At 41.0% G+C, this 26,109-nt stretch overlaps 1 protein-coding gene across 1 annotated transcript in view; it reads right to left on the bottom strand.

Moving 5' to 3' along the window:
• Positions 1 to 9,504: 9,504 nt before the first annotated feature.
• TNFRSF11B (TNF receptor superfamily member 11b) overlaps positions 9,505 to 26,109 on the bottom strand; it is a 28,990-nt gene continuing 12,385 nt past the window's right edge. The window contains exons 2-5 of the mRNA XM_047728610.1: positions 18,425 to 18,794; positions 14,572 to 14,763; positions 12,505 to 12,729; positions 9,505 to 10,716 (exon numbers count right to left, since the gene is read on the bottom strand). Coding sequence (XP_047584566.1) covers positions 10,328 to 10,716; positions 12,505 to 12,729; positions 14,572 to 14,763; positions 18,425 to 18,794 — 1,176 coding nt within the window. The 3' untranslated portion in view covers positions 9,505 to 10,327. The remainder of the gene's footprint in view (positions 10,717 to 12,504; positions 12,730 to 14,571; positions 14,764 to 18,424; positions 18,795 to 26,109) is intronic.

Here is a 26,109-nt window from a genome sequence, read left to right as displayed (position 1 = left end):
TTTTTCATTTCCCTCTGGTGATGCCACAAAATGGTTGGGTGTCATCCATCATGTGAATTCATCTCTTGTGAAGAATACGTTTAAAAAAAAACAAACACTTGTTTATTATGCCAGGTGCTGGGATAGAAACTTACGTGGGATGACCAGATAAGCTTCTGAGGTTTTATTCTGTCAATTGTGCAGACAGGAAGGCTGAGCCCCAAAGCAATCACACTATTGAGAAGAGATGGGATTTAAAATTAGGTGTGTCTCACCCCTAATCCTTTTTTCCTTTTGGGAAGGCTTATTAACCTGCGTGGGAAAGATGGCTCCTTATTTCTGAGGTAGAATCTGCTCTTATTTTTCTTTTATTCTCAGACTCCATCACATTTATTTTTTTCTAGAAACTTTGTTATGACATTCCCTATTCTTTAAATGTGGCCTAGTCAACAGAGCATATTTTCAAATAATTCGGAAAAGAGACTGTGCCAGCTACACCCAAGTGCCGGTCTGTTGGCTTTAAGTTTTTTTTAATACCCAGTCTCAACTCCATGGTTTGGGTTTAAACAGAAATTTATTCTGGAAACGTTAGCAAAGCTTACTTCTTTTGCCATCCCCTCTTAGTAAGCAAATCCTGGATGCGTTCCTTGCCACGAGTGCTTAATGGCAGAGTACATCTTGTCACCATCCAAGGCAGGTCCTTTTGAGTGGCATGTTCTCGTGGCTGGAGGGAAAAATGTGATCCAGATCCCACAAAAAACAGATGGAGTTTTCCATGCAAAACCATTACTCTTGGATTCCTGGCTAGAGGATTTCTGTTTTTCAAAATTGTGGGTTTATCCCCCCCCATCCCCCGCCTTCTTGACTCTTGCTGTCTTTCTTTCCCAGGAGTGATGTTGGGTTTCTCCAGCTTAAATCGAGAGATGCAACTGGGATAGATAATTGGAAGGAAGTATAAGACTCGAGACAGCTGTGACTAGATCAGGCAGATATTACATCCAGTCCAAGCACTGTATAATAATAGAGGTCCCAGATAAAAGAATGGTGGATGTCAGGGGAAAGAAGCTAAAGGCTGCTGGCTTTCAGGAAAATGATGATGATTTGAACAACTGGGTTGTTCGGGATTTAATGAGATAATGTCTGTAATGGTCTTAAGGGTAGGGCTTTGTTCCATGCAAGTTCTCGATAAACAGCCTTTACTCTGAGTACCAGGGTCAGTGTACAAACAATGGCAAATCAGAGGAATCGGTGATTTCCTAGGTTTTGCCTTCATACAACATTGTTTTCTAAGAACCTAAATGGACCCAGATCTAACAGGAAACTATGTAATAAATTATAATGATGATTATTATTGCTGTTGATATTATTAGCATAACATCAGCATCAAGGGAGACAGTTAAACTGTCAGGTGCTAAATGCAATGACTGATACATGCACAGTGGGATTAAACGCACTACAAGAGAGAAAGCTGGGGGTTTCCCGTCTTTGTTAAGAGAAGCACAAAGTTAAACAGGACTCTTGATAGGACTGAGAAGCTCTGAGTTCTGATAGCAGCTGTGCAATTTAATGTAGCCTCATTTGGTCCTCAAGGATTAGATATAATAATATTTCCCAAAGTTGTGCAATAAGAATTCTAGCACCCAAGTCCTGACCTAGGGAGGATGCTAGGGAATGTACAGTTTGAACAAACAATCCCAAGGGATACTTGTGATTAGGTAAGTTTGGTAAACACTAGGTTGGTAAACACTAGGTTGGAACCATCTACAAAGGCCACCTGCTCAAAAATTCCAGGAAAGTAGGAGTTTCTATTAAAGAAACCATTTTTGCCCAATCTCAATGACAGAGTGAGAGCTATTAAGTCCTGAAATTGGGTTCTGTTGGCTGTGTGTGTGTGTGTGTGTATGTGTGTACACAAGTATGCACGTGTGTGCATACATGTGCATGTACGTGTTGTGTGTTCATATGTGTGCTTTGCTTGTGTGAATGCTCGTGTGTGTGTGTGTGTGTGTGTGTGTGTGTGTGTGTGTGTGTGTGTGTTGGGGGCATCGCTATAGCAATGAGATAGTTTAAAAACCACTTGAATCCGAGGTCATTACTCTCCAGGTTAGTTTAGAAATGGCTGAACCAAGAAGGCAGGAGAGATGAACAGATGACCTCATGTTGTCTCTCAGGAACCTATGAATCCATGAGAACGACACAGGTTTTATGCATGATCTGTCCTGTTTACCTCCTCTTGCCTGAAGTCAGTGAGTCATGAAAAACCAAAATTGCTATTGAAATGTCAATTTGGAAGATGTCTTTGTTTTAGTTAGAAGGATTTTTGTGGAAATATGACTTAAGCTTTTGTGTCTTAGAAGATGAGGTGGATTTCCCTGGGAAAAGACTCAAGAAAACCCAAGGAAATGGGAGACTTATTTTGTATTAAATGTTTGGAAAAAGACAGGAGTCTCAATCCATTAGTCATAACCAAATGCCCAGTGATGGTGCTCCTTCTCTGATGACTCTCCTGGAAAGATTAACGGTTCTTTACTGTGACCTTTCCTTTCCACTCTGGGCCCACCTGCAGACTGAGTTGCATATTTACCTCAGCCATTTACCTCATGGCTGAACTATTCTAGTAGTCAACTTTTCTCGTTTAATAATCTCTAACTTATTTCCGCTCTAATCCATTCTATACACTCCTGCCAGAATAATCTTGAAATTCTACTTTGCAGACATCAATACCTTTCTTAAAACTTCAATGGTTCCTGTTGTGTTCATAGGTAAATATTATAAAATTAAAGATTCTCAGATGGCTAGAACCTCACAATCATCACAGTTAGCTCCTCAAATCCAAACACCTTTGTCTGACATCCAAAGACCTCTTATTTACTCTCTCTTAGTTAGGACTCCAGTTTACAGAAATTGGCTTGGAGGAGAAGGGGAAGTCAGTGGTTCACAAAACCAAATGACAGGAAGAAAAGAAGTTGCTAGAACCAGAGGCTTGAACATTATTAGGATTCTTTGCTTGTCTCTTCCTCCTTATTCTCTCTGATACTTCCCTTTTTCTGTGGCCTTTGACAACTTTAGGCTGAAACTTTTAAAAAAGATTTTATTTATTTATTTGACAGAGATCACAAGTAGTCAGAGAGGCAGGCAGAGAGAGGAAGGGAAGCAGGCTCCCTGCTGAGCAGAGACCCTGATGCAGGGCTCGATCCCAGGACCCTGGGACCATGACCTAAGCCAAAGGCAGAGGCTTAACCCACTGAGCCACCCAGGTGCCCCAGGCTCAAACTTTTGTAGATTTTCATTGGATGTAAAAAAATTTTCTTTAAGTGATTCCAAATGCACACATCCTAAGGAAAATCTCTCACTGAATGCCTTGGGGGTAGCGAAAAGAAGAGCTGGGTGTATAGAAAGAGAGGCTGTTATTGCCAAGCCCCATTGGAACAAGGTGGTTGAGTTGGGGTGGGTTGGGAGAGAGCAGTCACCTAAAAGAAGGAGGTAATTACCAGACTAAACTGAAGAGTTCTAGGTAGATAAAGCAATTAGTTTCACAACTCACAGGGTGTTACTAATAAACTTCATCAAGCTTATTTTATAGTACTCTAAATTTTTGTATAAACTACATCAGTCTAGGCAATGCTTCCTCAACATGTTATGTACATTTTTGCCTTCATGGCTTTTCTAATACAATTCCTTATATCTACATCCCACCTCATTCTCCCGGCCTAGATGTGCCTATAAGACCTAGCCGAAGTTATTGCTTCTTGGCCTGCCCTGGGCTTCAGAGATGACAGTTGACGAATGTACCATGTTTATGCAATTCGATTGGTACTAAGTATAGACTGTCCGGTATTAGCGATTACTCGGCCATGTGTACATCCTGTCTCTCCACATGGATTCTAGCCATCTTCAGGACAGATATATTTAAACTCAGTTGCAGAGGTAATTTCTGCTTGTTATTATTAGTGTTAAATCCCTGTTTTATAGTTTCCTAGATTTGAGGAGAAAGAAATTTAGAAAATAACAGCAAGAAAGTCAAAGAATTAGAGCATATAGTTATATCCAATATCAACAGTCATAATTACACTAATTAAAGGGATAGAAGCCACTGTTTTGAACTTTGATCAAGAGAAGAGAATAATAAAAGTATGTCCCTCAAAGACTGAGTTTGGACATCAGTTTAGGAAGCATCTCCAAAGGTGTTAAGCGTTTTGAAAAGGAGCTACTCCTAGGGCTGTTGGTCCCTGCATTGGCAAAGAAGAGCATAGAGTTTTCTGTTCTCAGAGCTCTCCCTTTCTCTCACACCTATTTCTATACCTGAGCATAAACACCTTTGTGTTTGACAGGGGTAGTTTCACAAATAGCAAACTAGAACAATCCAAGACTATGCTCCTGGGAGTAATGATAGTTTGCCACTATATGTCTTGTTTAGAACTGGGTATAAAATGTACTGTATTTAGTACTAAAATTTGGTACTCAAAAGTATTATTTTCAATGGAACAAATTAGATTTCCAATATATGCATAAAATACTGAAAGTAGTCTGTTGAATAAGATGCCTAACAAAATAGTAGAATGGAATAATCATAGTTAATAAGTAAAAACCTCTTGGAATATTTCATATGACTGGTCTAGCATAAGGATTTCAAAATTATTTCTTGGTCTGTATTCTTCAGTCCATAAAACGAATCCATTAAAAATACTTCACACCTTGTGCAAGATTCTGGATGAACAAGAGGACACGGTGGGTCTGGATCATGAAGATAGTTTTAACTCCCATCCAGTCTTTCACATCAAGTTTTGAAACAACAGAATTGACCAGGTTCTAACTTCCTCCTGGGAAGAATGCAGAGGTTTGGAATTGGTGATGTTCTCCAACTTATGACAAAACCAAACTAAGTTCACCTTCATGACTTTATAAAAGAAAAAAAAAAAAAAAAACCTGATTGGGTGTGTAGTACCAAGATTGAACCCTAATGTGACTATAGACTTTGGGTGCTATTGGTGTGTTCGTGTAGGTTCAGCAGATGTAACAAATGCACAGCTGGGGTGGGGGATGTTGAGAGTAAAGGAGGCTACACATGTGCAAGGGCAGGAAGTATGTGGGAAGTCTCTGTACCTTCCCCTCAATTCTTCTGTGAACCCAAAACTCTTTAAAAAGTCTTAATTTAAAACAAACAAATGAGCAAACACTCATTAGAGACCTGACACAGAACAAATAACTGACCCAAAATCTAAAAAGAGATCGTGATTCTAGTGAGAGAGGACCTACAGGTATGTGCTGACTTGGGTGGATGCAACTGAACACAAATAAGAGCTCAGGCAAGGTAGCTGGCAGTTGGTGAAGGCTGTGGGTGGGCCAGTAGAATAGTGTGGAACTGGGTGCTGCACACACTGGAGGACTTTGCACCCTTTCTGTTGCTTCACAACCTTGGCAGCTTCTCAAATAAAATTTGAAATTAGTCCCATATACAGAGGGCAAGGGGAGACTGAAGAAAGACACAGACCACTCTAGGTGGTAGGCAGCAATCTTAATAAGCAAGAGAATTATATACAAGGCTTATCTTGGGCAGCTGCAAGATGAGTAGATCTCTGCACCTGCCTGCCAGATTCTTTTTTTTTTTTTAATATTTTATTTATTTATTTGACAGAGAGAGATCACAAGTAGACAGAGATGCCTGCCAGATTCTTAAAGTTTAGGAGACTGTAGCGGGGTACTGTCATGTATTGAGTTCATAAGTTCCCAATAACACATTGTTGTCTTGGAGCTACATCCTAGAAATGGCTCCCACTGTGGGAATGGTGGGAAGAACTTACGTTCCAAGGACAGGAGACTAGGTGAGGAGCCTCTGATTGTCTGTGTCAAGCTCTCAGGTCAACCAGTGATCATGTCCATTTGATGATCTCCTCCAATGCTTTTGCAGGTTCTTTCTTCATGAAGTCCATTGAGTACTCACAGAATAGACCAGAAAGAACCACAAGATCTTGGAGGGAGGGGCAGTAGTCCTGTAGTGGGGGTAAGACCCCTCACCCAGAAGAATAAAAACATTAATGTAGCAGGGGAAAAGGAAACCCCACTGGCTTTAGAACATTGGTGAGCACTCATTACAGCTGAAGAAAGGGAACGGAAGGTGGGAAAAGTCTGTTCTTGGGGCAAGGGTCAAGATTAAGTGCTGAACCCACAACTGGCAGACTTCAAGTGACAAGTAACAGCAAAATGCTGTTGGGCAAAGGATGGGAAAGGAACAAGAATGTGTAGACAGAAGCTCTTTGAGGAGTAGCTCAACAGGAAGCTCTAAAACTCAAGTAGGCATTGCTCTGATACACATCCACCACCGTAAAACAAGGTTTCTATAGGAATTTGAAATCTCTGATGCGCTGAGTATAACTATTGCAAAAAGAAAAGTAAAGAAGAGAGAAGAGAAGAGGAGAGGGGAGGAAAGGAGGGGAGGGGAGGGAAGGGGAAAGGAAGGGAAAAGGGGAGAGAGAGAAAGAAAGAAAAGGAGGGGCGCCTGGGTGGCTCAGTGGGTTAAGGCCTCTGCTTTTGGCTCAGGTCATGATCTCGGGGTCCTGAGATCAAGCACCGTATCAGGCTCTCTGCTCAGCAGGGAGCTTGCTTCCTCCTCTCTCTCTGCCTGCTGTTTGCCTACTTGTGATCTCTCTCTGTCAAATAAATAAATAAATAAATCTTAAAAAAAAAAAAACAAAGAAAAGGAAGGAAGGAAAGAAGGGAGGAAGGAAAGAAGGGAGGGAGGATGGGAAAGGAAGGAAGAAAGGGACAAAGAAGTTGGTGGAATTAGTAACTAATTGGATTAATGCAAATCCTTCCATTACAATTCTAGCAGAAGGAAAATCATGACCATACCCAGGTATATAAACTATTTACCTGTCTCTACTGACCTACTCAATGCATTTGGCTTTTTTTTTTTTTAAAGATTTTATTTATTTATTTGACAGAGAGAGAGATCACTAGTAGGCAGAGAGGCAGGCAGAGAGAGAGGAGGAAGCAGACCCCCCCGCCTCCCCGCCGCTGAGCAGAGAGCCAGAGGCGGGGCTCGATCCCAGGACCCTGGGATCATGACCTGAGCAGAAGGCAGAGGCTTTAACCCACTGAGCCACCCAGGCACCCGCATTTGGCTTTTAACAAAAAAATTATGAGACATACAAAAAAGGCAAGAAAAAGCCAATATACTCCCATGTGACAGAGCAATCATCAGAAATAATTTTCAGCTTTACTATAAAGTGGATGTGATTAAGTCAGTGTGGTATTGGTGGAAGGGCAGATTTACAGATAAATGGAACAGAAGAAAGAATCCAGAAATAGACCCACACAAATATAATCAACTTATTCTTAGCAAAATTGCAAAAGCAATTAAAGGGAGAAACGATAGTCTTTTAAAGAAATCATGTTGGAACAACAGGAGGACCATAAGTAAGGAAGGCCCGTGGGGGTTGGGCTTCAATATTTCACATCTTATGTAGACATTAACTCAGTTACAAAGGTTAATGTCACCAGTAGTCATGCTGATATCACTGGCCCCTGATGTGTGAGAAGGGCCATAACTTACATGATACTCTTCCCCCAGATCCTTAACGTCAGTCTATTCATGAAAAAACATCAGAAAGACTGAAATTGAGTCACATTTTACAAAAGAGCTCAACAGGGATACTTCCCACTGTCTTTTTAATGATGCTGTAAATCTAAAGTTGTTTTAAAATGATAAGTTTTGGGCGCCTGAGTGGCTCAGTGGGTTAAGCTGCTGCCTTCGGCTCAGGTCATGATCTCGGGGTCCTGGGATCGAGTCCCACATCGGGCTCTCTGCTCGGCAGGGAGCCTGCTTCCCTCTCTCTCTCTCTCTCTCTCTGCCTGCCTCTCTGTCTACTTGTGATCTCTCTCTGTCAAATAAAAAAAAAAAATCTTTAAAATGATAAGTTTTTTAAAAAAGAGAAATGGACGTAAAGTCACGTGGCCTATTTCCCTTGGCGGAGAAGGTTGAGGCAGAGTGAACCCAAAGTAGCGACCAGGGAAGCCAGTGAAATTGGCATCTCAGTGATTTACACTCGATGCCATTAACTTCCAGATATTTCAAATGCTTCTCCAGCCTAGTTGGTGCGAGGAGGCCATTTCGTTTTCTGGAAAGAGGAACTTTGGTGGAAAGGCAGGAGCCTCTGAAGGGGAGAAGGCTTCTTGTCAACCCCTGTTCTGCTCCCTATACCCTTAGCCCTTAGTTCCCACAATTTTTTTTTTTTTTTTTTTCCACTTCACATGTTGCCAGGTTAGGATTCTGATTCTCTGGGTTTGAGCCTCTTGACTTCTCCTTAGCTTTTAATTTCCCCAGAATTAGGAGTTTGTGTGGTATTTAACGAGAGCTGCCCTTCTGTCAGCGTGTCCATAACTGATGTGTTTTCTCACAGGTAGGATTGATCAGCACCAATGTTATACTCTACGTCATAGTCTTACCTTTGTTGCCTACTCCATGATGGGGGGGGTGGGGGGAATAGACCCTGTTCACAATGAAAACCCCCTTTTGGGAACAGCAACTGAAAAAGACAGACCCGCACTGGCCATGTCCTTACACCCATCCCAATCTAGGACAACCGGAGTTTCTATCCCAAGAGTGTAAATTTGAAACTGAAAGGTACAGGAATGAAAGACCGAGGAGAAAGTGTAGGAACTTTGGTCCCCAAAGGGCCCACAGTTATTTTAATTCTGTTCTTTCTGAGGCTTGGATACAACCTGTATCAGTTTTCTGTAGTTGTTGTGGCAAACTACCACACACTGAGTGGCTGAAAACATTAATTCTTTCATGAATAAACACTAATAAAAATACTAATTCTGTCATAGCTCTGGAAAGATCAAGTTGTCAGCAGTGCTGTACTCCTTGCAGAGGCTCAGGGGGAGAATTTGTTGTCTTCCTTGGGTTCCTTGGCTTATGGCTTCATCACTCCCATCTCTGCCTCTGTCTACACATCTTCTCTGTCTTTCCCCTTTGTGTGACTCTTATAAAGACACGTGCTGTTGGATTTAGGGCCCACCAGGATGATTTCCTCATCTCAATATCCTTAATTACATCTACAAAAGCCCTTTTTCTAAATAAGGTAACATTCAGAGGCTATGATGTGAAGATATTTTGGGGGAGCTTCATCATTAAACCCAATACCCCACCCTTCCAATTAGTTTCTTAAACTAAATAGTGTCAGTTTCCATTACTTGCAACCAAAAAACCCCCCAAAAAACAACCAAAAAAACCCCTCTAGTTTGGTCTCTCGGTGTTAGCCATGTAGTTGTAACTGGTTTGTAAGACCTCTATACTAAGGTTGACTTCAGAAATTCTCCAATTTCAATGTAGTAAGAGTTACTTTGGAATTTATTAAGAATTCAAGTTTCTGCCTTCCTCTTCAGTTTCTCAATAAATTGGTCCAGGAATCTGCATTTTTAACACTTCTCAGGTAGCCCCAATGATAAAAGAACAGGGAAAATTGTGGAAGCTCAGACCCATTAACATCCCTTTCAAATAAAAAAGCAAGAGGAAAACCAATGAAAAATAACTTGAAAACTTTAATGATGTTGTTTAGATAGTAAAAACATAAAATCTTTTAAATAAAGTACATTCAACTTCTCAGAGCATCTAATATTCAGATAATTTATATTTCATACACTTTCCAACATTAAACAATTGACTAAATAATGCGTTTTCTATAAAATGACATTACAGCTTATACAGGTAAAAGTATATCCCAAAAACACTCCACACAGGAAGAATGGCAGTACCTATTAAGAAATGCTATAAACTTTCTGTTAAAAAATATATTTTATCTCTCATTTGTCATAATAATAAACAGAATATATATTTTTCTTCCTAAACTTGTCGTACACGATTTCCCTTTAGGATGATAATATGTACAAACCTTATATCTGAATGAATATAAATAGAAGTACTGTAATAGTGTTACAGATATATTAGTAACTCTTACAGAAAAAAAATATGGCTTTCTAATAAAAGCCTCTAGCACAGCTGAAATCTCAAAGCTATTTAAGTTAGACATTCCCATATTTAATAAGGCACAATGGATCTCGTTTCTTATTTCCAGTTGAATTACTGTGAGTAGAAATAAGAGAAAATATAGTCAGTAGATACGAGACCAGATCTATCAGTTGGATAAACTATTTGGGGTTTATCGAAATTTTAGGGGAGATGTTCGTTCTTTCTCCACACCATTGTTTCTTTTTGTGCCTTGTGGCCAAATCTAGTCCTTGGTGATGAGAAAGAAATCACTGCATCCCCCTCAAGTGCCTGAGAAACAGTTTACTCATTCATTGGATCTGGTCCATTGTGAGGAAATAGCCCAGTGGCCATTTCCGGTTATAAGCAGCTTATTTTGACTGATTGGACCTGGTTCCCTATCATTTCTAAAAACAGCTTCTGATATAATCTGTACATGGTGAAGCTATGAAGGAACCTGATGGTCTTCTTCAGGCTCTGAGTGACAGCTTTGGGGAAGTGGTATGTTTTCAAGTGCTTCAGTGCATGCATTAAGGCCTTCAGGGTGTCCTGGTCGCCATTTTTTATTCTCCACAGGCTGAGCAGCTTCAGAATCTGCTCGCTTGATTTGCATGCCTTCAACGTCTTCTCGATGTCTTCTACTGTGACTTTCTTCCCCGGCAAGCTTTCCATCAAACTGCGGAGCTGCTCGAAGGTGAGGTTTGCGTGTCCAATGTGCCGCTGTACGCTGTTTTCACACAGGTCGATATCTGCATCACACAAAAGCCCGAAGAGACAGTCACATAATGTATATTTTAAAGCCACCACCACAAAATGACTGTGAGGCAGAAGGAGGTTCTCCCAGAATTTCATAAATTTATTTTAAGGATAATCTTCTCCTTCCTTTTTATAGGAAGGGGGAGGCTAGGTATTTGTGAGAACTGAGTTGAATATTATTCAACTATTATTGAATATTATTTCATGTTAGAAAGGGTAAAGTGCTTTATGTATTGTAGGCATCCAACAGAGCTTTGTGAAAAGCCCTAATTTTGGAAATGAACAGTAGAAAACTATAGACACATCACTCTCAGTTTTCTAAGAAAAATTGGAAAAATTAAAACCATAACATTTCAGAAAAATAGAAATAAAGTATTCGACTTAGCCATTTTGTAATATGAACTTTCATTAGTGGATATCTGATATACAACCCATTTGAAGAATTAGGTGTGACAAATGGTCTTTAATAAATAGGGCCAGAGAATTACTGTGGAGGAGGAGGAGGAGATCTGAAAAACCCAACAGAATGGGGACAAACAATGGTAGGATTCATATGGCCTAGAGAATATTTCAATAATGAGCTGGGACATATATGTAAGAGGGGGTATCTAACACTTCCATTAATGACACAAGTCATTTACTGTCTGTGAGCCCTAAGGCAAGTCAGTTCATCTTTTTGAGCAGAAATGTCCTTATTTATAAAATAGAGAGTTTGGCCCCTTCCAATTCTAACAGTCTCTGTTTCTCTATCCCACCTTCCCCCCGCCCTTTTTTTTTTTCCTGCTTCAGGGCTAATTATACTTTCAAAGAATACATTTTGTTTGCCAAGGACATAAGAAAACTTTACTCTGCACAAGTGAAAGTCGAAAATCTTAGTCTCCTCAAATAAGAGGCTTCAGTTTCAGATGTTTGAGGCTTTTTGGGAAGTGTAGGATTCTTCAGTTATCCAACTACAGGTAAAGAGCAGATGGGTTTCTCATGGATACTGTCCGCATTACGGAAATCTTCCTGCCCTTTCTGGCAGGTGCTCCCAGTGCTAACTGAAGTCAGAACTCTTTGCACTGTATATCCTAAAGCTTACCATCCAGTCCACATTCGAAGAAACTTCCTTTTCCCTTTGGATTCTTTCCATCATAACATACACCCCCCCCCCCACACACACACTGTTTCTAAAGGAGACTTTTTAAAATAAAACTCTAAAACATGAGAAACCTTGGTTTCAACTAGCCCTTTTCTCTAAGAAACACTTTACAGACCTCATCTCATTAATCCTCACACTATAGGCTATTAAAATGGTAATTTTAAAATAGGCTATGTCGTGAGGATTAATGAGAGGACATCTGTAAGACACTTGGAGGCCTCTGGAGAGAATCACCAAATAAATACAAATAAATACAACAGAGCTTCTTGGTGGAAATGCAAGATAAGATCCAAAGTGTGTAAGGAACATCTACGTAGGCCAGAGAGGATGTTAATGAAACCACAGCAGGATCTAGAGGTGGAATTCCCGAGGTCTAGTCCCGTAATTGAAATGGACTGTCTCTCGCTTCAGAGTGTTCAGTGTACTTTAAAGAGCGGTCGGGTGTGGAGGAGATGAGAAGAAAAACCTTGAGGCCACTCTAGGGATAGCTTCTACACCATCACTTGGCGGAAACGTTTTAGTTCAATAATAATTCCCAAAGGGAAACATTGTTCACACAACTAAACAGGTGCACAGTCTTCTTGTTTATGATAAATGGGTGTCTTTGATTTCTTGATTTGTTTATTTCAGGTTACCCTACCTTGGAAGATCTTCTTGACCATATCTTGATCTTTGTTTTGATGCTTCCATAACTTCAGGAGCTGGAAAGTCTGTTCTTGTGAGCTGTGTTGCTGTTTTATCCTCTCCACGCTCTCTGCATTTACTCTGGTGCCCGGCAAATTGTCAACCAGGACGCTGAGCCAATTAGGGGTGAACTTTGTAGGAACGGCAAACCTGAAGAATGCCTCCTCACACAGGGTAACATCTAAAGGTGGGAAAACCAAGATTTACTTAGCAACTGGATTCCGGGAGGTCTAGTGGCCAATAAATAAATAATACCAACCCAAGAGGGAGTTTTCCCAAGTTGAATGTGTTAGAACGTGAAGTTCAGATAAAATCAACTCTCTGTTGGCTCGTCTTAGTGGCAGATTGTCAACCCAATTGCGCTTATGTCCTCTCTAAAGTTCTTTTAGGGCATTGAAGGGAGAGAATTTAACGAATGTCTAATAGAAATATTTCTATAAACAAATTGCAACAAAAATTCTATGACTCGATGTACACATTTACATATTTTAATGTAAATATTAAACATCCTGTTAAAGGGTTGCCTACCATCCACAACTTACTTCAAGACCAATGTCAAAACAAATATAATTACAAAACAAATATAATTTCGAGGAGTGTGAAAAGTAATCTGGAGTAGTGTACTGTTTTCTGCACACATGTAAACACAGAGTTTACCTTTGAGAACAAGGGTGGATATAGTCGTAGAAGCAGACGTTAAGTGGGAAATAGTCAACACAAAAAATAGACCGTTAAGAAAAAAGGTACAATGGCCTGAGTGTCTGGGTAGAGTCTGTTTATCTCAGGGATTAAGTTTGTCTTCAGGGCGCCTGGGTGGCTCAGGGGGTTAGAGCCTCTGCCTTCGGCTCAGGTCATGATCTCAGGGTCCTGGGATCGAGCCCCACATCGGGCTCTCTGCTCAGCAGGGAGCCTGCTTCCTCCTCTCTCTCTCCCTGCCTCTCTGCCTACTTGTGATCTCTGTCTGTCAAATAAATAAATAAATAAATAAATAAATAAATCTTAAAAAAAAAAAAAAAGAGTTTGTCTTCAGATTCATCAGACCTGGGTTTGAATTCTGACTGTCACTTCACAGTGTTTTTGTAAAGATTAAAGTTCCTGTAGGAGAGGTGCCTGGCTCATAGTGAGTGGTTAATGAATGATAAGAATAAAACTAAGAATGAATTAAATAACGAGAATGTTTAAAGTTAGAACTCTCCCCTCTTACCACCCCTTCCCTCATTCCATTGTTTGAATAGGAAAGCAGAAGGGTTAAATGACTTGATGAAGATTCTGATTACAGGATGAAAACTTGTTGGAACTGGGTGTGAAACTTAAAAAACTCAGCCCACATTCCTACGTTTCAGATTCTTCTATGTCACACGCAAAGATGGTTGGGGGGAGTCAAGCTAGTTAAATGATATAAGGGAGGTCATCTTCAGTGAGATGCATCCTTGATGGAAAGTCTGAGATTAGTCTAGTGGCATGAACGACACCACTGTGGGAAGCATCCACATAATGAGTGTGGAGCTGGTGATACTTCCTGAACACAGAGTTTAGGACAACCAGAGAAATCAATCGCTTCCGTGCAGTCGAGGCAGTGACACCATAAGTAACAAAGCCAGCTTTGCCTTGTCTGGTTTGTTACTAGTTTATATCATGATGCTTCTTAGTTGCCAGATTTTATCCCTTTTTTGGGGGGGGGGGCAGTTTTTAATCTTAAAAAGTAATAAAAATGCATAATTTACCAAAAACTCTATAATTCAGACTGATAATGTGGCCTTAGACGTCATCTTTACACCACCTCTTTCCCAGTGGGTAAGATCTGACTTAGGTGTAAAGGGAGAAAGTCAAGTTTGGGAGCAAGATCACGACAAGGTGAGACCTCCGGAGAGGTGTTGACTTGTGGCGTTAGCGATGCCGAGAACAATCTTAGCTGACAGACATTCAAGAATGGAAAAATAAGAGTTTCATTAAGAAGGTAGCCAGAGGGTCTTGCATTCAATTCAGAGGGGGGACAAAGGCTGACATCTTAAAATATAATTACCTATTCCACATTTTTGAGTCGGTTCACTGTTTCCAGAACATACATTGTCATGAGTTGCATTTCCTTTCTGAATTAGAAGGAGACCAAATGCACCACAGTCTGTGTGTTTTCTACAGGGTGCTTTAGATGACGTCTCATTCGAGAAGAACCCATCTGGACATCTTTTGCAAACTGTATTTCGCTCCGGGGTTCCTACAGAAAATACCAAGCAATTTAGCACCTTCTTCTCAAACACTTTTCACAGCAGACAGTTCCTCTTAAGACAGATTTGGAAAGACTTTTCACTTGGTTTTTACTACTATTACGTTGCCCAGAACTTCAGGCGTTTTTCACTTCATTAGAGACCTAAACTTCTACAGTTAGGAGCCCCCCAGGCAGTCTCCCTTCCCGGTAACACACACACAAGTGTGTTTTGCCATTACCTACAGAACACGAAATGAGAGGGAAGGAAAGAGTAAGGGTGTTCATTTGTTCAGCCTCTGCTGTAGCATGGGTGAGGCCTCAATGTCAGCCAGATTCTTCATGCATTTTTTTCTGGAAAATCGTGAAGATAAGGGCTGCCTGTCTGCTGTCCTGTCATTCTTTGCAATCAGTACCCACTGAACGCTGGGTTGTTAAATTTCATTCGGTGCCTCCCGAAGTCCTGTCTTTCCTGAATCCTAATTGTGAAGCAACTCGTAAGTATGCTAACCTTGAGAAGTAAAAATTTACAACCTTATAATAAACTTTTGAAGGTGGCCATAAAGTTGGTCACCAATTCAAAAGCGTAAGCCTGCCATTAAGCTACCCAGTAAATGGGAGATGATCTACTGTTTGCTTTAACTATTGAGTTTTAAAAGAGCAGGGTCATTAAAATTTCAAGGAAGGGTGATTGCAAGGGTATTTTATTGCATGATGGAAAGAGACCTGATAAGTTTGGAGAACTCGCTGGTAAGAAAAACTTGAACCAGTCAACAACTGAAGATAAATGCCCTCAAACCCTTGACTCTATTGTGCGTGGCTGGATTATACAGTACAGTGTATTTGCATATGAAAATACCTCCATCTAGTGTAAGCTACTTGAACAGATGCAGACTTCAATATTCAAATGTAGCTTTTCCAGCCAATTCTGGCTCAGGCGAGATAACAAATACAAAAGGGACAAATGAAAGCTACAGAAAGTTAATAAACTTCATTTATTAAAAATTCAAGCCTCCCATCTCATTGTATCAAGACCAGAAGAAAGAAAGAAAGAGCAAAAATGGTTTGGTTCTAGTTTCAGCTCCCGCTTCTTCTAGGGATGGATGATGATGCATTGATCAGTAAAAATGACAAAGGACTGGCAGGAAAAAAAAAAGAGGAAAGGGCAAACCATGGTCTGAATCTTTCCCACGTTATTTCCGGCATGGCAGTGACATCGTATAAAAGAAGCCTTTACACAGAAGTCTAATTTTTTTGTCTTGTTTTGTTTAATACTTTTCTTACTACACCTCCCTCCTTCAGTGGGATCCAGCTGCACACCAGGTCCTACAATATCAAAAGCGGAGGTATTTGGCGAGGACTCCATAGTATTCTCGCACTGCAAACACGCTGGGAATCAGTGGACTTGGCCATCTGGATCCAAGTCTCCCTCTGCCAACTACCACATGTTCTAGAAAACCAATGGCACAATGAAGAATCTTATCATTCTTCACATACATGCTGAAGGCTTGGGTCTTGCCATACATCCCACGAGAAGGTCAACGATATAAGACATTCTTCCAGGTAATGGAACTTGCAAAGTTCTTTAACAAACAGAATCCAAGAGTAATGGAAGGTAAAGTTTCTGAAAATAGGCGGGAGGCTTTCCACAATGACCCTTCTGAATGGGACTTCCCTCTTTCAGCATTGTTAGAACTTTCCGTGGGGGGGGGGGGGGAAGATTTATCCATCTAAGTGAATGAGTTTGCCCTTATTAATATCCATGGAAACATAAACCTGTCAGGCAAAGTGGGAGATACCATAATGAGAAGAGGTGCTCTGCTCTCCTGTTGAGAATGCCACCATGCCAGCGGTACAAAAAGACATCAGAATGACAGGACACACAGAATGGAGCAGGTAAAACATAGAAAGGAAACAAACTGACTTCAAAACAACAGCAGCAAGGAATGTTTAACACTTTTTGGAATAACACTACATAGTCCTTCCTTCTCTTTGGACTGGAAACTTCTTATTTTCCATGAGAAACTCTGTTCTGTGGGTTTTTAGGGAAGGAGAGGTAAGTAAGCCCCACTGTGATACCACAAAATAAAATGTATCCCTTTGTCTGTCTTCTGGCTGCCTGCTGGCTTCATTCCCCACACAAATTCTCATGCTGATGTGAGAAGATTCCTTCCCATTTCCATTATTTTCCAAATTTTTCTAGTTTCCAAACTAGAGTCCCCACCTAGTTAATTTTTCTGCATATACAATGACTGAATTGAATTAAATGGATTTGGTTTTGTTGGGTAAGTTTGACTCCCTACAATTTGGTTTAGATTTTGAAACCCAAAGCATCAGTGTCACCCATTTCTCTCTGAAATACTCATGCCAGAGACATTTTAAGGGACACTCATGCAATTTGCACCTCCTGTAATTATTCTTAAATGATTCACAACTTAGGAAACAGAATAGACTTCAACTTTTGAGTGTTTCCTTGGTATGTCTTTAAACCTAAAGTATTTGTCATCGAATAATTTAGGCTCTGTGTATCACAACTTCTGAACGCTAAAATAATTACAAAGAATTAGCGTCCTCTAAACCAGTGCTTCTCCGCTAGGGGCGATTTTGGCGTCCAGGGGACAACTGGCAATGTCTGGAGATATTTTTGGTCATCATGACCCGGGGAGGAGTGCTCTTGGCATCTCGTGGCTAGAGACCAGGGCTGTTGCCAAACATTCTACAATGCACAAGACAGATGCCCACAGCAAGAACTATCCAGCCCCAAATGTCAGTAGCACTGGGGGTGAGAAACACTGTTTCGTACTGAGTAATCAGAATCTATACTGGTTACTACTTCCTCCAGAAAAGTGGAAAAAAAGAAAAAAAAAGGAAAGGAAGTGAATATTCTGAATTTTCCCAGGCCACGGGAGGATACAGACTACACTGAAGCTTCGTGAATGTGGTAGGAAAAAATGTGCGTTGCAGCTTTAAAAGATTCAATGCACACTGGCCTTAACCTCAGCTGTTCAAAATGCAAAAAGAGAAAGTACTTTGTAGACAAGTACTGACTGTTGGCTTGACGATCTGTTTTGTCTAAGATAAAGAATGAGCTCCTTTTAGAGATGCTGTGGGTCTTTATCCTCGCAGACACTCGACGCCCATGCCAAGGGAAGAACCAGCTTCATTTTTAATAATGAAATGCCTTTCCCCTAACCATTCTCATTTTTTACATAATTAATTATAACTCCTCATTGTTAGCACTCCAGAGCCTCATTAATATCAGCCTAATGACTCTCTTGGTATCAATTATCATTTCTGATGTTTGTCAAAAAGCACTGCAGATTGAAGCTATCCGTGCTGAAGGGAAGCCCAGAAGTATGTATCAACTATAAACAGTGCGACTCCGAGTGTGTCCCTTTGAAAAAGAAGGGCACTCCATCACGCATCTCATTAGAGAGCCATTCGCTGCATTGGAGATTTGCTACTAAATTGCCCCCAGTGGCAAAGTATTCCTCTTAGAAATGGTCCCTGGGCAGCAAGCCAGCCACATAGGATGCACCTAGCAGGTTCTATTACCTCTGCAATTTGCTATCCTAGAATATCATCAGGACAAAACCATTCCCTTAAGCTCTCAGTACTACCTGACTCTGTACGATCGCATTAATTTTGCCACACGTCGAAAGCCGATGCGTACCAGCGTGCAGCACTCCAAACCCGGGGGGGCAGCTCCTGTGCTTCAGGCAGAACTCGACCTCCAGGTAGCGCCCTTCCTCACACTCGCACACCCGGTTGTGGGTGCGATTGCACTCCTGCTTGACATACTGGAGCTCCTTGCACACCGGGGTGCAGTACAGACACTCGTCGCTGGTGTGCCAGCGGTCTGTGTAGTAGTGATTCGGACAAGGGGTGCACACGGTCTTCCGCCTTGCCGTGCAGTGCTGTTTTAGGGAGGTGCCGGGAGGACATTTGTCACACATCAGCTGACGAGAGGTCTCTGGGTCATAATGAAGGTACTTTGGAGGAAAGGTTTCCTGGGTGGTCCATTTGATGGAGATGTCCAGGAACTAGGAGAGACGGAAATGGGGAACACGTTAGCATGGAGATAGGGTGGCTCTTTTGTGCAAAAGCGTCGTTCGACTCAAAAAGTCCTTTACTACCTGAAGCACCATTACCTTCCTGCCTACAGGGCTGCACCACAGAAAGGAAGTCCAGAAGCCCTAATTCTTGCATCTAGCAGTTTAATCTCAAAGACCAAGATGGGGGTGGCAACACACATCGTATTAAGTAAACCCAGGCTCATGGATGACAGGATACTTTATCTCCCTGGATTTCAGGATTATGTCTAGATTAATGAGTTGGATGAATTAGTGGTTCTCCCAGAAGCTATACCAGAATCTCCTAGACTCCCTAATCGAAATGCAGACCTCTACCCATTCTGATTCCACAGGTGTGGAGCTGGGATTTGGGATTTAAAAAAAAAAAAACAAAAACAAAAACAAAAAAACTCCTGCAGTGACTCCAACGCATGAATCCATACTCAATGACTAGTCTTTCGTTTATCCACTTCACAAATACTGAGCCCTACTTATGTGCCAAGATCTGTGCTGGGCAATTAGAATGCAGCAGTAAGTAAAATAGTCAAGAAACCCTGTCCTGGTGTAGTGGTGGGTAAGAGAATAAATAACAAATTACAGAGAAATTACATGTTTAGAAGGTAAGTGTTGTAAAAAAAAAAAAAGGCAAGACAAAGAGATTGGAAACATGGGAGGAGACTAACAACATTTCAATGGGGACATCGTAGTAGCTCTCTTTAGGACTAGATGATATCTCTTTCACTTTTTCCATTCTAAGAATGATGTGTGAAGATGCATCATGATTACATCAACAATCATCCTGGCCATTCATTCATTCATTCAGTCATGCAGCAGCTAGGTACTGAATGCCTACCAGGAGTGCACCAGGAATATGCTGGTGAGTGAGACATGTGCGCTGTCCTCATGGAGCCTGCAATTCACGGAAAGATTCCTAGAATTTTAAGACGAATATTTCCTCCAGAACATCATATGGCCCAGTCTTGACTCTTATAGGTAAATGATGTAAGAGTCTTGACTCTTACAGATCCAAGAAAATTAAAGAACCACCTCTTTTCACATTGATTGAAAAAAACCTCAGGGAACAGGCAGGGTTTCTGAAGTTTCTATACTTCTAGAATAGAACTTTCTAGAATAGAATTTTCTATTTCGTGGGTGAGGGTGCTTCTTGGGAGAGCAGCTCCAAATGGGTGCTCCATCTCGTATTCTAGATCTTCAAGGGAACATGGAATTCATTCTTCACACTAATTACAGAAATCACGCGCTCAGAAGAAACAGTGTTGTGTGTAGGGTGTGGTTTATTTGTTTTTTATTGTTTGTTTATGGTACAGGGATCAACATTGACTATTTTCAGGCTGTGGGGAGTGGCAGACCAAACACAATAATTTTTTCCAAACTTCTCTTCTGTATGGAACACAGGAAATCTCACAGAAGCCCCTTGACCTGCAAAAGCATGTGGAGCTAGGGAAACAGCACTCCCTTTTGAATTCAGAGTGACAATGGTAAAGAATGGCCCTTTTCATAAACATTTTCATCTAATTAATAATGCATTCACTTCTTACTGGAACACAGCAAGAGTGTCAATGCTGACCAGACCTAATATGAGCTGATAAACCAGAAGAAAAGAACAAAATATCTCACTTCAGACCATGGATCTTGGAACCAAGAGTCCTGTGAGGTAAAGGACTCCTAAGCAATGTCTACGGCCATACCACCCTGAACGCGCCCGATCTCGTCTGATCTCGGAAGCTAAGCAGGGTCGGGCCTGGTTAGTACTTGGATGGGAGGACTCCTAAGCAACAAAAAGAATACAACACAAAATCAGGGCTGCCCCAGGGGGTCTTCTCAAGACACCCTCATGACCTGAGGGTTTCTAGGGAAAATATGTTCTTGAATTTCCCCGGGGCTTTCTATTGACTCAAAGTTCATCGACATTTGGAGAAAGAAGAAATAAACCAGTAGTGGCTGGAAGCTGGTTTGCTCTGAATCTTTCAGAAGTATGAAATCTATCCATTCAACAGACATTTGGTGAGCACCCACTGTGTACCAGGCATTGTAGAAGGAACTTGGTGTATAGTGGGACACAGAACAAAGATGGTTGTTGCCTTCACAGTCTGGCAAGGGGTAGATGGTAAAGAAGTGAATAAATAATCACATGGGAGCCTGGGTGGCTCAGTTGGTTAAGCGACTGCCTTTGGCTCAGGTCATGATCCTGGAGTCCTAGGATCAAGTCCTGCATCAAGCTCCCTGCTTGGTGGGGAGTCTGTTTCTCCCTCTATTGGGAGAATATCCTCTATTCTCCCTCTGTTTCTCCCTTTATTCTCTCTCAAATAAACAAAATCTTTGGGAGGGGGGAGAAGTAATTACAAGGAGCAATCAATGTTTCGAAGGAAACTGAGCAAGATGGAAAAGATTATGCTACCTTCCTCAAAGCCCCTTGTGTGAATTTGGCTTAAAAATTTCTAAAATCTTCAAGGCTAGGGAATGAAGTTTTCCCGATGCAACTTGCAGACACATGGAAACAAGGAGGAATGCTTTCTTCTCTTGCTGTTCACCTTTATTTCCTGAAAGACCATTTTCAAAGGTTATGTCACTTTCAAGAGCCTTGACTCTGAGGTGCAAAGGGACGCCTTTGTCCTCTGTGCTACTGCTGAGTGAGCACCACCTTGGTAGGACTGGAAATCCTAAGACTTCCTCCAGCCTGACTCCAGCCTGACTTTCCCGCTTTAACATGGCTCAGTTGTGCCCATTTACTCCTCAACTGACTCTTTCCTCCCTTACAAGAAGCGGTGAGCATGGGATGGGAACCACCCACCCCCACCCCCAGATGGTGCTTGTGTTCCTCACTGGAAGGAGCCACACAAATTGAAGATCTGACCAAGAAAGCTGATGCAATTTATATTTTTCTAGGCAATTGGACATGACACTGTTGGTTTCCAGAAACCATGCTTTGGAAATTCATTGCCATTTCTTCAAAATACAGGGAAGTTGAGGTGAAAGGTATCCACAGAGAAATAAAAAAGGTTGACTTAAGGATTAGAGAGCAACTATATTAGTGAAGGTTATTTCTCCAAGGCCACCGCATAGGATTTTCATATATATTTTTAAAAAATCAGAAAACCTTGAGGAACTGCAAAATAACTTGTTTTTAGCAACTTCTATTGGGCCTCTGTGTTTTATTTGAAAATTTTCCATTTTGGTAAAAAGACAGGACTGTGTGGCCAAAACTGGACAGTGAGGTCTCAGTTTCTGGTTAGCCCAATTCCCGCACAGAATTTCTGGAACTAGTTACTGGACAGAGGATGGGCAAGATCAGTAGAGCTGTTCATCTCAGTCCCGTCTCTCACTTTCTTCAGCATTTCCTGGAGAAGCAATGCAAAAGATGCCACAGAAGGATGCATCATCTTAACATCGGCTCCATCTCCCTTGTCAGCTGATAGTGTTTAAAATCCACGAGAGTCCAAAAATGAATTTCTGTGTAAAAGGCATAACCTTTGATGAACATCAGCAAAAGCTGGGACACATGTGCAGGTGTGTCTGCGGAAGCCTGAAGTGCTTTCTGTAGAAGGGGCCCTTCTGTTTGGGGTGTTTTACGTTTGGCTTTTAGAGAATAATTAAATGGGATTTTTCCTCTTTATTTTTTTTTAAAGATTTTATTTATTTATTTGGCAGACAGAGATCACAAGTAGGCAGAGAGGCAGGCAGACAGAGGAGGAAGCAGGCTCCCGCTGAGCAGAGAGCCTGATGCTGGGCTTGATCCCAGGATCCTGAGATCATGACCTGAGCTGAAGGCAGAGGCTTAATCCACTGAGCCACCCAGGCGCCCCATTCCTCTTTATTTTTTCTCTCTTCCTCCTCCCATTCCCTGTGTCCATCCTTTGGTGTAGACTGCTTGTGCTTAAGGGCATCTGGGAGTCCTCCCATCTAGTGCTCCCCATCCCTCGTTTTCCTGAAGCCCCCGTGTACCTTTCCTTGAAAGGACACTTAAAGCACCATCTATGATGGCTTTGTCTTTTTCCTTCCATTTTTAATGGTGGACAGTGGTTAAAGAATTTTCTATTTCAACCCAACCATCTTTCCTCATCTATCAAATGTTAGTAGAGGATGGTGGTGAGTGGGTTGAATCAGTTCTCTAAAGCTTTTTCTAGCTACCATTCTAATATTCTGTGGTTTGGAGTGCCTGGGTGCCTTTAGCTCAGGTCATGATCCCAGGGTCCTGGAAATGGGAGACCCACATCGGGCTCCCTGCTCAGCAGAGTGTCTGCTTCTCCCTCTGTTCCTCTCCCCGCTCATGCTCTCTCTCTCTCTCTGACAAATACATAAGTAAATAAATTATTTAAAAAATTATTCTGTGGTTTGACAGCATCCAATTAGCTAATAGGCTTGGAAACAAATGTCTTGCTTTAACTCCCTTTCTACTTCTTGTTCCACTGTTTTATTTGTGAAACCACTTTGGAGTGGAGAGCAGAACCCTCTTTTCCAATCTCCACTTCTCACACTCACCCATGCCTTCTACTCCCTCTGTAGAACCAGCAGATGCCCCAGTGACCTGAATTCCCAGCTATCCCTCCTCCTCTGACATGCCATCTTTTATCCGCTTACCATAGAGTTGGTCCTTCATGAAAAATTGTATGTTTGTTGCTGCATCTGTTTATGCTACTTGTATATATGTACCTGTATATGCTACAGTTGTAACAATCCTTAGGTAATTCAGTTAAATATTATGTAAATTAATCAACATGGGTGTGAAAAATTATTATTCTTTTAGGAAAATGCTTTGAGAATGACTTGATAAAGATGAGCCACAAAGAAGCAAAAAAATAAAAAAATGTGCTATAGAATTTGGAGTCTCTGATACAACTGTAAAAACAAAATCGGGTAAACATCTAGAATAATTAGTTTGTTTCATGAATGTTTTTAAGTGCCAAAATTGAAATGGAGGGGCCATACATTACAGAACAGGGTTTTGTAAGAAAGACAGCATAGGACTTCAGGTAGCAAACACAGATTCCAGGAAAAGCCTTGGCGAACTCTCAAAATAGAGGTGAATGAAAGTTTAGTTAAATGTTTTAGTTTATGATACATGTGTATTGTTTTTATTGTTAAATGTTTTGACTGATTTTATTTTTTTTTAAAGATTTTATTTATTTATTTATTTGACAGACAGAGATGACAAGTAGGCAGAGAGGCAGGCAGAGAGAGAGAGGAGGAAGCAGGCTCCTTGCCGAGCAGAGAGCCTAATGTGGGGCTTGATCCCAGGACCCTGGGATCATGACCTGAGCCGAAGGCAGAGGTTTAACCCACTGAGCCACCCAGGTGCCCCTTAACTGATTTTCTTGTTAATCGTTTAACTCTTAGTCCCAAACATAAAATTTCAAATTAGAATTCTCAATATTTAAGAGGTAGAGTGGTATAGTCATGGTATGGGCAAGTAACAAAAAAGGACAATATGAAGATGGAATTCTGTTTGTGTATTCCATTCTAACATATGTGCATCAAATCTCTACTCTGTGGTAGGCAGTAGAGTTAAAAATAACCTTTATAATATTTGGTTTGTGCCTACATTAGAATGTTTTATTATTATTATCATTAAGTTTCTACCAGCTATAAAAGTGAGTCTTAGAATGAGTAAATAACTGTCCCAGGTCCCAGTCATTAGTGGAAACAGACTTCAAACCCAGAGCATGTGCCATATAATACTGTTTTTAGTCACATTCTTTAACATTTACCAAATACTCTCACTTATGCTGCAACCTTCATGCATATTCTAGAAGTAAGACTTGATGTGCTTATTTTTCATTTAGACTGAAGAGCATAGAGTTAGGAGATCACAAAAGATCAACCAAAGCCTTCCTGAACCAAAGCCTTCCTGAAGTCCAAATGAACTGACATTGACTTTTGTTCTTTCTATGAAGACTAGCACTTACTGGTCCAAAGCCACCGAGACAGAAATTTCTCAGATGATGATTTGACTAGAGCATTCTACTGGTGTAAGCTTCGTCCTAAAGGGCAAAAGAAAACGCTTTTCTCTAACAAGTTTATTTTTGCATTACACAATGCAGCCAATTCCATACTACCAGGCTCGCTCTCTGGCATACAGAACCATGAGTGACCCAGTGGGTTTCCGTTTATGGAAAATTCATTAAAAGGAGCCCATGCACAGCTTGAAATAACTACTTGGTTTGGGAGTTCCTTTTGTGATCTCTCGTCATGATCTTTGCCACAGAGAACTATTTGAGGACTATCCAGAGTTAGGTAAACTTCTGGTCAGTTTAGAAACCATGCCATTTTACAGTTCATCTTGGCCAAGAAGGAAGACACTCAGGATACATATCATGGTGAATTTCCTAAAGATCTCTTATAGTATAAACTATAAATTTTATTTTTTATTTTATTTTTTTATTTTAAATTTTTAAAAACTTTTATTTATTTATTTGACACAGAGAGAGAGAGATCACAAGTAGGCAGAGAGGCAGGCAGAGGGAGAGGGGGAAGCAGGCTCCATGCTGAGCAGAGAGCATGATGCGGGGCTCGATCCTAGGACCCTGAGATGATGACCTGAGTCAAAGGCAGACGCTTAACCAACTGAGCCACCCAGACGCCCCTAAATCGTATGTTTTAAACAACTGTTTTCCTCTGAAGTTTAGTGTATTTGATTTTCTATAATCTTATAGTGTAGTAACCCATTCCTTTTCTCCTCCATTCCTTAAATAATTCATTGATTCATTCAGCAAACACTTCCTGACACCATTACTATGCTCTAGAAATAGTGCTAAATGATGGAGTTGAACATTGATCTAAAACCCCAGCCTGATGTAAAAATCTCATAAATCACTGCGAAGCAATTGGAAGCAGAAGAGAGGAGAGAGAGGATCTAGAAAAGACTTGGCAGAGAAAGGTCAGAAATTATGAGGGACTGAAGATAGGTACTGGTGACAGAGGAGAGGAAGAGATAGATAGATGTTGGCTGATTGCATGGGGAGTGTGTCCTAGAAAAAGCAATGGAAGAACGTGCCCATGAATTTGAACTATTAGATATGTAGTATTGCCATTAATTATTGACACCAGGAGGAGAAGACAGATATGGAGAAAGAAAATGAATTTAGCTTGGAACATCTTCCGTCTATGAGACTCAAGTGGTGTGTACGAAATGACTGGATATATGTATTGAGAATTTAGGACAGAAAGGCAGCGAAACACACAGGTTTCAGGGTTAGCAGCACATACATGGTTCTAGAAGCAGAGAGCTCAGATGGCATTACCCAGGGAGACTGCATAGAAGCAGAAA

This window comes from Lutra lutra, chromosome 4 (genome assembly GCF_902655055.1).
Source record: "Lutra lutra chromosome 4, mLutLut1.2, whole genome shotgun sequence".
Lineage (NCBI taxonomy): Eukaryota > Metazoa > Chordata > Mammalia > Carnivora > Mustelidae > Lutra > Lutra lutra.
Note: the sequence above shows the minus strand (reverse complement) of the source record. Positions and strands in the feature narration are given on the sequence as shown.